The sequence below is a fragment of the Raphanus sativus genome, chromosome 1 (genome assembly GCF_000801105.2).
Source record: "Raphanus sativus cultivar WK10039 chromosome 1, ASM80110v3, whole genome shotgun sequence".
In the NCBI taxonomy this organism is placed as follows: Eukaryota; Viridiplantae; Streptophyta; class Magnoliopsida; order Brassicales; family Brassicaceae; genus Raphanus; species Raphanus sativus.
Genome location: NC_079511.1, coordinates 25,691,860 through 25,705,335, shown reverse-complemented (window position 1 = coordinate 25,705,335; position 13,476 = coordinate 25,691,860). Strand labels below are relative to the sequence as shown.

Below are 13,476 nucleotides of genomic sequence, written 5' to 3'. Positions count from 1 at the left end.
TCTATCATTATCATGGTTCGAAGGCCATAGAGGACCAATGTCTCTGTTCCTCCCATAATGTTGTGCCTTCCAATAGTTCCAGTTTCCACTTCATCTTGACTGAGATTCTCTTATACACCTTAAATCTACTAGAACATTACATAACACCACGACATAAAAGTAATGACCCGTGTGGTAAAACTCTCTCTCTCTCTCTCTCTCTCTCTCTCTCTCTCTCTCTCTCTCTTAGCTTCCATAAACAAGCAATTGCAACTCTCCAAAAAAATGTGGCCACAATCAACTACATTCTCTCAAACCTCTCCTTATATTTAAAGCCTTCAACCCCTTAGAAAGGGGTTAGGTTAGGTTAGGTTAGCTCACCAGATCTTTATAAATAAAAATACAACAGAAGGAAGGAGTGTGGGATTGAAGCAGGAAGAGGGGAATGTCATATAGATTTCCCTTATTTTGTTAGTGCCAGTATGTTTTCTCAAACTTACTGGCACAAGGGCATCCTCCTCTGAGGTTTCTATCAGAGGAATTATCATTTACAAACAGTCAGAGAGTAAGAGATGCGAGCAGAAGAATAAGCGGGATAATAGGACATGTCTATTATCAAACAGGAGAAACCAAATCACTGAATTATAGAAACATACGACATAGTTTAGCCAACTAACTTACTTAATTAAAATGTCTTATTGAGAGAGCAGAAGAGCTAACGTTTTGATTTAGAGTAGATGCATACCCATAAAACAACAAGAGGACTGTTTCAAAGTGGCCAATTTAGACTCACCTTTCTCTTTTCCAAATATTATTTATGATTCAGTGACGATCCAAGCGAGGCTTCTTCTGCGAACCAGACCCATGGCTGTAATATTGACTCCTTTCCGAAGATCCCTAAGAAACAAGCAATATAATAAGGCGTGTCAAAGTACAAGTTCACAAGAAAAAATCAAACTACACAAGGATACAAGCATGAGTACCAGAAAACCATCGGTTTCTCCATAAGAACCACGGTAAGCGCCATCCATACTGCCGAGATTCATCCCATACGATCCACCTGGACACATAACATCACACCACAGCAGTTAGCGACATCAATTGAAGTACAAAAATCTATCCAGGAGAGATCTAGGAGAGTCCTACCAAAACCCCAGGGCCTACTATCAACAGTCGCAAGTTCAGCTCGTAGCTTTTCAACTTCACGGGCCATAGAAACCATGTTCTTTTCCATTATCTGCCGCTGTTCAATAAGCTCAAACTTTTCCTTCTTCTCATAATCAATAGCCCCTCTGTTCCAAAAGCAAAACAATTCCTTTTAGCATTTACAACCAAAACCAGATGTTTCAGGCATTAGAATATACCTAGCGTGCATAAGCTCCTTCTGCAGGTCATCAACCTCAGCTCTCAACCCAGGGATCTGCTTGTTATCCGACTGCAACTTCACCAAATCTTTCCTAAGTATCTGAACGTCTCCACTCAGGTCACGTTTGATCTCACTCAGCTTCTGAACTTCGCCACGCAGCTGTACAGCCTCCTTCTTGTAAGACTCCATAGCACGAATATCCGCCTCAAGTTTATGCCTCTTCTCACTGAACTCCCTCGACTGCAGATCTTGCTCGGCACGGAGATCAGAAACCATCAGGTTCATCCGGTGAAGCTCTTCCTTGGCAGAACCGAGCTCTCTCTCCAGGAGCACACGGTCGTCAGCTAGTCTGTGGTTATCACCCAAAAGCCTCCGGATTTCAGCTTCTTGTATCTGAAGATCTTCTAACAATGATGGAGGTGGAGGTGCTCGAAGGAATGGTCTCTCTGGAGAGAAACGACGTCGGTCATGGTAAGGGTCTTGAATCTCTCGGTGGTATCGGTCTCTTCCAGACATTCTGAAGTAAAAGAGACAAAAGACAAACCTCAAAAATGATCATTACATAACAAAGAAAACAGCAAACTTTACTGTTACCTAACTCCAAAAAATTTACAAAACGACGTCACTTTGCTCGGAATCAATCAGAACTAGTATAACACAGAAGAATCATCCAAGATTACATATGATCTATGTAAGTTTGGAATCAACAAAAGAAAAATTCAAAAGAATCAATTTCGAATTGGACTGATCGGAGTTTCAGCAGATCGACGACTGGATTTAAGATTCAAAAATAGGTAAAATGATATAAGAGTATCCCAGAAGAAAAGGAAGAGAGTCGAAACCTCTTTTGCTGCAGAGGGGATATCGTCTTCAACCTTTTTGTTAATTTCGGATTTGATTTTCAAGTCTCTCTCTATTGGCACGGAGGATATTTGTGCGTGGCTTCGATAGGAAACGATGTCGTATTAGAATCTTCCGTTATTTTAGTGGGCTTGAATGAGGTTTTTCCTAATTTTAAACTTATGCTAAGACCCATGGGCTGAACCCAACCTAGGCTCGTCCTGGGCGATTTTTGACACATTTTCAAACTTTACTATATTACCATATTACCGAACTAGTGATATTTCGGCGCTACGCGCCGGATTTGTATGTTTTTTTCTTACTTAAATTTATAATTTATTATATGTTTTTAGTAAATAAAATATGTAAAATGAAAATATGTAAAAAATAATATTTTCTGATTTTTTTATAATGATTAGCGATCGTAATATATTATTATTTTTGAAATTATTTAGTTTAAAGTAAAATAGCATAAGTAGTTGTTACTAATCGATTTAATAAAAATAGAATAAAAATTAATAGTCGTAAATTTTTTTTTTAGTTGGAATCTTAAATACTCGTGTCATAGATTGAGCTTTCTTTCAAGAAATGTTTAAAAGTGTTAAACCTTAAAAAGTTGATTAACGCATGTAGAACACCACCTGAAAAAGGAGATGATGCATAAGAAAACTGCTACTTTAAAAGTAAGCAATCATTAACTGGTAAACTGAAATAAGAAATCGGTGTACCTTCCCATTAATCAACAACATATCAACCCCAATATCTTTCTCCTTTCTTAACATTTCAAGCTTGCCAAAATTGTTGTAGCCTAGTTTGAACATCTCTACACTGATTTGTCTTTAACTCCGAGCAATGAAACTGGAAATTCGACAATGATTGAATTGGAAAAAGTAAAGGGAGTATCGTCTGAACTCTCACACCATCTATACATCTTTATATATAAAGTATAGTTCCCTCTCTCCAGGGCCCTCCACATCAGATGCCAGCGCAACAATTCGAGCTCTGCCATGCCGCCACGTGTCCTGTTATTTAAAACTCAGCGATTCATAATTTTGTCTACCATCTGGGCTTTGTCTGAAAATTGGACTTAAGTTTGTATTTCGTTTTCAGCCCAGCGACCACTTTGCTCTGCGCTAACCCCAATTCGTGTGGGTGAAAAGGGTTTGTTCTTCGGCATAGACGGTGACTGTCGAGATTTGTAGCCATTTCTATAATGGATCGCGTTACGTTTTCCATTGATTCAACTTCATTAAGGAGATCTTAACTATTTCAATACACTGCAACCAAGATCAGTCATTCAATGAATCTTATCCCTCCTCCAAGTAGTAGATCTCCACCTATAAAAAAATTCAGACCCATCCCTTGAGAATCATTCTCACGCTTCCAAAAGCTTTTGTAAATTTCGTCTCTCTGATTCGAGAGTTTCCCGTGTTGCTCGGAATTGTTATGTTGCTCGATCTTACCAGAGCATTCGGATCTAGATCTGGCGGGGTTGGGCGGTTCCAGTAAGCAACATAGCTTGGATCGCTTCATATCGGTGGTGGCAACGACAACTAACAAAGCCAACTCCCGAGAATGCTGGTGGTTTCATTGATTAAGATTCCGCCTACACAAGCAGTGGAGCTTCTCTATTTGAGTGATTCGTCGTCTTCCTAAGCGGTGAACAACAGTTTAGATCCACCGCCGCTTCACCTTACCGGACATACTTCCCTTCTAACTCAGCCATCTTGGATCCTTCTCGGTGATTGCTGATGAGTTGCAGCAAAACGGTAACGTCTCCGGTGAAATTATTACTAGAAGTTGGGTACCTTCTAACTCCGACTCTAATCTGGATAGAGTAAAAAAATAATAGAAAACTAATAACTTTATACAAACGCTGAAAATGGATGCTTTTCTGATTATCAGGTATGCAACACCTGTAACAAATGACTGGTGAGTGTCTCTGCAAGGATTTTGGATGAGTTTTGTTTCTTTTTTGTCTTTTTTGGATGGATTTTGTTAAATACGCATAGCGTGCATTCGTAATTCCAAGTGCTTCACATTTACTTTCTCAAAACTAATTAATTTCTAATAAGTTTTGTTTACGAGTTCATGTTTCCAAACAGCTTTGTTTCTACTTTCTATTTATATATCCCTATTTAAACGTGTCATAAGTGGATGGTCTGACTCAAAGATAATATAATGGTTATATACCCTCAAGAATGATATGCTGAAACCAGAGACTCTACTTAGATCGCTTTCTGCAAATCCCAAATTGAGTGTACCATCCTAGGTATAACTGAAAACTTGAAGAGTTTGCAAAATTAACTATGCTGTCTCCATCATCCCACCTAACGTCATCTCCTCTTCGCAGTGATGTAGGTGCTAGCCTTTGTGTATTGATGGGCTTGCCATCGAGCTTCATAAAAGACTAGAAAGCTTATGTCTGGAAACCAAGGTTGTTTTATCCATGTCGCAATCAGATCTATGTCTCTGCAGAGCATAATCAATATGCTAACGCAAGAAACAGGGAAGGATGATATAAAGTTGGGCATATCCGAAGGACTCTTTCACATGAATTTTTTGAGAAGATGGTGAAGGATAGATAATGAATCTGTAGGAAAGTGAAGGCCAAGGGTTTAAGAAACAAGTAGCGAGAAAGAAAGAGAAGCGTACATAGCTTAGTGGATGTCAGACTGATCAAACTTTAGAGTAAGCACCAAGGAAGAAGCCTATGGAAGATAATATAACAAATACTTTCTGAGACAAAATGGTCAGAACATCACAAACAAATAATTGGTTTTAGGTTTGAGATAGCTTCTTGACTATAAATGTTATGCTCCACAACTTGGGCTGTATTTCACCGATAGTCGGATGCTCCATTCATATGCTAAAATGAATTCAGATTTTAGTTTCTTTAAAGTATTCAGAAGTTTGTGGTTGAATCAGTTTATTTGGCTTTGTTTCATTTGAATTAAATAAATAAATTTTTGGCCTTGACAGAATTTCTTTCACACATAGCCTTGAGATCAATACAAACTGAACCAGATTTTGATTATTGAAGTCGCCAAAACTTCAAATTTGTAATTTGAAGCTGTGTCTCTCCAAAAGAAGAATTCAAATCTAACTAAATTTTTTATATTTTACGCTTAGTCTTTATTGTTGATAAAAGTTAATAAAATCACGATACTTTAAGTTTTTTATATATTTTACACTTTAGTCTTTATTGTTGATAAAATTTAATAAGAATCACAATACTTTTAAATTAATGTAGAATATATAATAAAATATTATAATTAATACAATCAGTAAAATATTACATTCTAATACATAATTACACAAAAGAAATAAGAACAATGACTAAAACTTTAATTAATGACTAAAATGATAACTAAAACATATATGAAATTATATAAGATTGTATAAGATTATAAAATTATAAAGGCAAATTATAAAGATAAAAGTTGACAAGATAATTATAAAAACTAAAAGTTTCAAAAATTATTTAAGATAATAAAATTATAAGGACTAAAGTGATAACAATAAAAGTTGACACTAAAAACAAGTAATTGCAAGAACTTAAAAATAAGGAATTTCAAATATGAAATTTTGTACACTAGAGTTTCAAATATGAAGTTTTGAAGTTTTTTTAAAGAGGATGTGAAATTTCCTATTTGAAGTTTTGAAATTATTTTTGGAAATGCTCATCACACATAACAATGTGGTTTTGGTCCGTGCTCTTCTATATGTTCACTTCAGTTTTAAATTTATTTTCTTAACAAATTTTACGATAAATGAAGTTATTGCTTTAGTCGATAATGTTTGGTAATATAAATATTTAACCGATAAGTGGATATTCATTATATCGACACAATATAATGAAATAAATAATATATATATATATATTGTAGAAAGTTTATAATACTCGACAAATGAATAGACAAAATAATTAAAAAAATTTACTGGTTTTGAATTGGACAGATGTAAAAACTATAACTTAATACGATAAAATAATAATAACATAACTATTTATAAACACAAACAAATCATTAAAAATTAATTCATTGTTCATTTTTTTGTTAACTTTCAATATTCTGATGTTTTAATTGAGTTACAGATAAAAGACATGTATACACTATCATCAAATTCAACACATTATATGTCAAATAATTTAATTTAGTAAATAAAATTTAACTAACATAAAGTATCATAAAGTTAATTTTTTAAACAGCAGAAACAATTATTGTAAACAATTAAAATATATCTTATCACATATAATCTTTTCTCACCTAAAATTCTTTAAAAGACAAAAATCATTATCACACACATCTCTTACAAATGAAAATATAAAAAAAAATCATAAAATCATTAAAAGTTAATTATAACCTATATCACAAGTAAAATACATTCCGCCCGTAGGGCGGGCCGACTCTAGTATACAATGAAACTGAGAAAGCAGGAACTAAAGAACCATTCAATAGGATATGGTGGGATGAATGTGATTTCTGGATTGATTATATGAATGACGTCGATTGCGTTAAACTGGAAGAATTGTAGAGGCTATATTCTCCATCATCAACATCAAATACAAAAAAATCCTATAACCCAGTGTTTTTTGAAACCCGACCCAAACATTGAATCAGATGATTTACCGAATTACTGGATCATTCGATTAATCGCAGATGAATTGCGGGTTAAAAAATAAATTAGTTTTATTATATAATAATATATTAGCTATGAAAACAAATATATATATAAAAACTAAAGTTAAGAATTTTAAGTGTACATACAAAATATTAAGAAATAGTTTAGACTATTCTAAAAAGTTGTAACATAAGAATTATGACATCTAAAAAAATCAAGACATTAATCCAAAATAAACCAGAATAACAAAAATAAACTAACACCAGATCACATCAACTAATTTTGGTTTTCCCCCAAGGAGATAAAAAGTCTACTTTATTAGTATAGATATTATTCGCGCCATGCACATAGAATTTCGTATTTTAAAAACTCAAAAGTTTTGATCAAACAAAAAACTTGTTAAATAATGGTGATCATCCATCTGGCAAACACGTGTGATGACATTACAATTTATATCATTGTCATCAATTACACATGTCTTCGTATGTGTTAAAAAGAAGATGACTAATCTTTTCTTCTTCTAGTATAAATAGCTTGTACATGATACAACATTGATAAGTGAATACATCTCTCTTCTTTGCTCTTTATGACTTTCTCTCTCTCACGTTTTTGTTCTTCTCCAAAAACACCAACAAAATTATAATAAACATAAATCATATTATAACCAAGGATGCATTTGAGCTAATAGTTCACAACATGTTATCAGCACGACAAGCTCTCTTATACCGATGCAAAGTTATACCAGCGAGATAAGTTTTAAATTTATGTCTTTAAATATATTTAATTTATTTAAATTTTTATTTATTATTTCGGAGTGAGAGGCTAGGCCTTCTCCGTTTATTTTCCGGGATGATAGGCGTTGTCTTCCCAACTGATCGTTAAGATAGGTTAGGCCTTCACGATCAGAGAAACACGTGGTAGGTTTTACCTCCGTGAATAAAAGGTCAAAAATGGAAGGCTAAGCCTACTCGGACCTTGATTAAAAGAAAAAAGTTAATATGGCCGACTATGTCGCCTCAAACCTTTGAAAATGATCAATATGGAAGTCTAAGACTCCTGGATCATATGGTGAACTAGGCCCCCAATTTTATTTATGCTATTTAAATTTCTGCAATTTAAGTTTACGCAATTTAATTTTTGCCTTTATTTTATGCTTTTAATTTCTGCATTTAAATTATGCTTTTAATTCTTGTTTATATTTATATTATTATGAATTCAGTAATCATGTTGAGTTTGACAAAGCTTGAAATTAATGCCCTAGATATTACGAAAATAATTATATGATCTGGGCACTGGGTGTAAATATACACCTGAGAGAAAATGAGCTTTGAGAAATCATCGATAAATTAATCAGATGAGAAAAGAAAAGTCATGATATTTACACCAATTTGATGATGGTTTATAAGATGAGGTGTATCATGAGAAAAGATCTAGAAGATCTTTAAGAAACTAAATCCTTGAAAGAAAGGATTTACTGAATAGTTGGAGTTGATGTAAATCCTCCATGAAAACTCAAAAGTTGAAAATCATGATACTAAACCATTAAGTTGGTCCTATTAGAAAAGGACGAGGGTGTAGATGCGGTTGAAACCGCTTTTGTGGTCGTGGAAGAGGACGAGGAAGAATATACCGTCCCTATGAAATAATAAGAACTTGCACGTAAATGAAAATGGTCGAGTGATAAAAGGCAAACAGAAAAGGTTTGCTACAGATATGGCAAGAAAAGAAACGTTTGGTACGTATTTGTCGTACGCCAAAATATTAGCCTATCTGTATTGATAAGAAAAGAGAAAGGAAGTGAAATAGACTTCATCTCTTATGAATCCAGACCATTTTTCATGGATTTAATATTCATCTTGATGTTTTAAGATTTTCTGGGTAATTCAGAAAATAAATGGAAATATCGATGTGACATGAAAATTATTTTTCTAAACAATATTTTGAGATTCAGGATGGAGATAGATATACTTGACAGATATTGGGTCATCATACATGGCTATTAAAGGTGACAAATATCTATCCTCTCTCGAAATAAATAAATATAGTATCTAGTAATATATGTAAAAATTACTATTGGTTCTATAAAAGCTTATGATGAAAATACATGCATAAGAGAAGGATGGCAAAAATTATAAATGAGTAGTAAACCTGAAGTTTACTGATATATAGCCATCCCCAATAATGTTATCGACATTATTGTGGAATGTTGAAAAACTAAAGGTTTTTCACATATAGTATGTCTTAAGAAAACAAAGAAACCATCATGGGTGTTGAATCATCAAACAAGTTCAACATATGTGTTATAAACTAAAGAGAATGTGGAGAGTGATTTGTGAGAAAGTTGTGTGTATTTCTCATTAGCCAACACCACAATATATAGTGGTTTGATACAAGGGTTTACAAATGCTTTACAAGGAATAAAATCTACACATTGATTACATTGACTACATTGATGTCATAGAGAAGACTTGGTCATGGTGATATCTCCAAGGTTGACTGAGTCTTCTGATCTCGGTCCGGTTTGTAGATGAACCGATGTAGACCGGATGTAAACCTCCTTGTACTTCCTCTTGTACTTGTTGGACTTGTCTAGTACTTGGTTAAGTACTTGGTTATGGTCCATCAACACAATGGATTTTATAAAACTCCCCCTTGGATGCCATAACCATATGAGTTCATAATATGCTTAATGTTGCCTCATTAAACCTTTACTAGGAAAACCCATTGGGATAAAACCATAGTTAAGGAAAAAGAGTACAACACATACTACTCTCCCTGATTTGAACATCACTTGCTGAATAGATGTTCATGGATTCTTACTTGAACAATCTTGTATTGTTCGGACATATCATGTCTCTTAGAATCCTGATGATACTTTAGAAAATGTACCACTTTGATATCGACCACTTAAGTACTTTAGATAAAATGTACTATTTTATACTCTGGTCGTTTGATTATGGTCTTTGACCAAATCACTTTTATATTCCTTTTCATAATATTGGTCGGCTAGTACTTTAGATCCTTTATATAATATAGATCATCATTATATCAAGTATGAGCTACTTAGCTCTTTAGGACTTATGGACATGCCTTAGCTTTATGAGTATAATATTATTTGCCATAGACAACTTTATACATAGGTCATGTCTGTTAGATCATGATCCTTATATCCATAGTTTATCTATGATCGATCTAAGTCATTTTGCAGTCTTAGTGTGCAGGCAATTCGTACACATATATATATGGACGATTAGACTGATCTAGGCCGGACATGGTCATGACATAGAATTTATCTAATTGATCCTCAAATTTATGTCTAATGACATCCATGATCTACAGCTTTATCATGGACCAAATCTTATAATATGGTCGGACCCGTTGGGTCGCATATGGACGCATAATGCGGTCCTACACCTTTTTGTTCAAAGATGAACTTTGATCTTATAGCTTATCTTTATGATAGCTTATTCATTCATACCACAGCTTGGTTGGTTCATGCTGAGAATTTTGACCAACCATAAGTATTACCAAATTTTGCTAATTGGTGGTGATGGTCTATAACCTTTCTAAGGTTTGATGAATAACCATTTAACCTATCTTAGGCTGGTTAGTATATCACAAGAAATTTAAAAATTCCTCTATTGACTGAATTGAATTGTTCTTATAGAACTTTTTCATTTGCTTACATGTAGCAATTTAATTCAGTCCATGGACAGCTTTAGGAAAATGCTGTTCATGAGAACTTCTTTTCTCATCTTATGATTCTGAGCTCAGTATATTTTGGTAAACCTTTTAGGTACCAATAATATTATCATCATCCAGTGAGTCATATATAACATACTACATCTTTTGAATTTCTTCCAGACATTATATGTAGTGACATATGTAGTATTATCCACCACTTTGGATTATATAGACCTCCCTTGGTCTGTCTCACGATTTTATCCTTCTTTCAGGATTTATCTATTCACTGGGCATCATATGGCGTTTACATATTCATGGCAAATTCAATACGCCTTTAATTTGTCACTTTAGAAACCCCACGTTTCTTTCTTTATTCATAATTATGAGTACTCTTGCGTGGGTTCATGATCCTTGATTCATTATTCATGTGCTACATATTCACGCTTTTTCTTATGAATGTATTGTGTCGACACATTTATATATATATATATATGGTTTCCTTCCAAACATCAAATAATTCATTGAGATCTCATCATTATCAATGCCTTCAGTACCATGAGGCCCGGCGTCCCGAACCCCAAGTGTTGATACTGACGGCATAGCCATTTCGGCCTTGTCTGGAAAGTCTATGACCTCGGTTTCTTTTGCACCTTTCTTTAATTTCCGAGGTTCCTTTTGGAACATATATTCAGTCTTATATTAGACTCTGTAGCAACTTGGTTGTGTCTTTAAGACATCAAAACCGTGTGGTGCTAAGCTGGGATGACATAGTCATTCTTTCTCGGGTCAATGTGTCTGGCATTTTATTTGCTACCATTGTAGCATATGGACGTCTATAAATCTTTTCTAGTCCGAGGATCTTTGCCAAGACAATGATGGTTGATACCATTCTTTACCAGCTTATTACTTTTCTCCTTTCAATGTTGGATATTGGGATTCATAAACTTTATGTAATCCTTGTTCCTTGGCATATGATTAAATCACCCATTTTGACTCAAGGTTTCTTTTAAACTTATGGAGAAAGTATATTCATAATATATATCCAACATATATTTCCAATCCTCCTTATGAGATTCTAAGATCATATGATCTTAGATGGCACATATATTTGTGGTGGATTTATTCATAATATCTTAATATGATATATGTCTGGACTCATGACCCGTATTAGTCTGAGGTGGGAATATTTATTATCACTTATATGGCCTGATATAATATCTATGGCCTGATGCAAGTTAATCTTTTATAACTCATGATGTGCCCAAGCATATGGACTTTTAGATTTTGAACCTTATAGGTAATGGTCATAATATCATAAATTCAACCAATATGTAATATGGTTGTGGACCATGTTTCACGGATTTTAGTATGATCATGTATCATGGAATTTGTCTTCACTCCCCCTCATGAACATACTCTAATTCGTGGTGCTTGGGACAATAAACTCCCTTGTGCATATATATATATTGCACAAACGTGAGATCTTATGGGATAGCATTTGTGCCCTTTTAAATCTCTGCATCATAATTCAGATGGCTAAGTATGGTAATGCCATCTAAGTGATAATTTTCGTAGGTCAATCAAACATGATTACCCTGGCTATTTGCCTAATATCATATTGATCTCTAGATCAATAGAGAATGTAGTCTCGACCACTTAGGCGATTTTTAATTTAGGTACTCTTATTTCTTTTTGCCCATTGTTGGAAACCATATTTTCTTCTTAATTCAATGGGACTTATAGGGTGAATATAATGCCTTTTAGGCAATGCCCTGGTCGGACTTCTTTTCCTTTCTTTCAAGGAATGTCCAAATGAGTTCAAGAGTATTTTATGCATCATAATAGAGCCTGGATGGCCGAGCATGTCGTGCCATCTGAACTCTTTGAAAAGTGATTTGGGGTACTTAACCCACAATCATATTTATCTTGGCTTAATGAAGGCCTATAGACATAGTAGGTATAGTCTTTAGGACTTTCCTTTGGCCTTGGGCATTTTCATAAATCATAAGGAATCCTTTCTTTCCTTTGCCCATAGTTTCAATATATATAGACCATTCATATGAATGTCTTTGAAACTTTGATAAATTCCACTTTGATTTATGGGGAATGTAATGCATCAGAGATTTTCAGATGTGTGCCTTTAGACATCATGAGGTTGGACTAGCCATGACCTTGAATAAAATATCTTTTATCTCTTAATGTAATGTGGCTTGGTCCACTATAGAGAACGAAGACAAAGTAAAATGATGTCGAAATCTAATTGGCCTCTTTAAGGCAATATGAAGTCTCGTATTCAAGCTAATCATCATTCTCATGGTCGAAATCATTCGCACCATCTAGATGGACCCAATGGGCCATAGGGTTCTATCCCTTTATGCTCTCCTGGTAGAGTTCAATAAGGTGTTTGGGAGTTCTACATCGGTTGGCCCAATGATTATTAATCCCACACCGATGGCAAGCAGATTTGGTCGAGGCATGGGTATTAAAATCGGACTTATACCCACGGCTAGGTTGATAACCTTGGCCTCGGCCTCGACTATGGAGTGACTGTGGGTGATATCCACGCACACCCTTGCCATCTTCCATGGCCTTTCACATGGCCATGGTTTGACTCTTTCAAATGGCTCTGTGGCCGTATATGCCTTAGGCAATGCCTTAAAATCCAGGAGGCCTCATCTCACTATTCCTCATGAGTAACTCATTGTTTTGCTTAGCAAGCAACAAACAAGAGATTAAATTTGCATATGTGGAGGAACCCTTTTCACGGTATTATTGCTGAAGCAAAACATTGCTTGTGGAATGTAGAGAATTTCTTCTCTAACATGTCAGCATATGTGATAGTCTCTCCACACAGTTTCAACTTTGAGACTATCATGAATAGAGCCGAGTTATACTCATCCACAGACTTATAGTCTTGGATCTTTAGGTCCCTCAAATCATATAGGGTCTTTGGTAATAGCACCGTACTATGGTGATCATATCTG

The 13,476-nt window shown here is 34.6% G+C and overlaps 1 protein-coding gene and 1 long non-coding RNA gene across 3 annotated transcripts; one reads left to right on the top strand and one right to left on the bottom strand.

Moving 5' to 3' along the window:
- Positions 1-771: 771 nt before the first annotated feature.
- LOC108805700 (protein FLX-like 3) lies at positions 772-2,339 on the bottom strand. Of its 2 annotated transcripts, none has more exons than XM_018577644.2 (5): positions 2,188-2,339; positions 1,344-1,862; positions 1,126-1,271; positions 963-1,039; positions 772-876 (listed from the first exon to the last, which is right to left on the bottom strand). In XM_018577644.2, exons 2-5 carry the CDS (start codon positions 1,859-1,861, stop codon positions 802-804), a joined length of 816 nt encoding a protein of 271 aa, XP_018433146.2. In that variant the 5' UTR covers position 1,862; positions 2,188-2,339; the 3' UTR covers positions 772-801. The 2 variants fall into 2 exon arrangements, with proteins under 2 accessions (XP_018433146.2, XP_056845074.1); XM_056989094.1 differs by lacking the exon at positions 2,188-2,339 and adding an exon at positions 1,940-2,133.
- Positions 2,340-2,904: 565 nt separating this feature from the next.
- LOC130496735 (uncharacterized) lies at positions 2,905-5,161 on the top strand. Its single transcript, XR_008935906.1, has 2 exons — positions 2,905-4,457; positions 4,539-5,161. It is a non-coding gene; the product is annotated as an uncharacterized LOC130496735 (long non-coding RNA).
- The last annotated feature ends 8,315 nt before the right edge of the window (positions 5,162-13,476 follow it).

Coding starts and splice junctions, on each gene's coding strand:
- LOC108805700 (XM_018577644.2), bottom strand. CDS start 1,861: ATGTCTGGAAGAGACCGATACCACCGAGAGATTCAAGACCCTTACCAT. Junction 1,272..1,343: donor AAGGAGCTTATGCACGCTAG/GTATATTCTAAT, acceptor CTTTTGGAACAG/AGGGGCTATTGATTATGAGA. Junction 1,040..1,125: donor TAGTAGGCCCTGGGGTTTTG/GTAGGACTCTCC, acceptor TTATGTGTCCAG/GTGGATCGTATGGGATGAAT.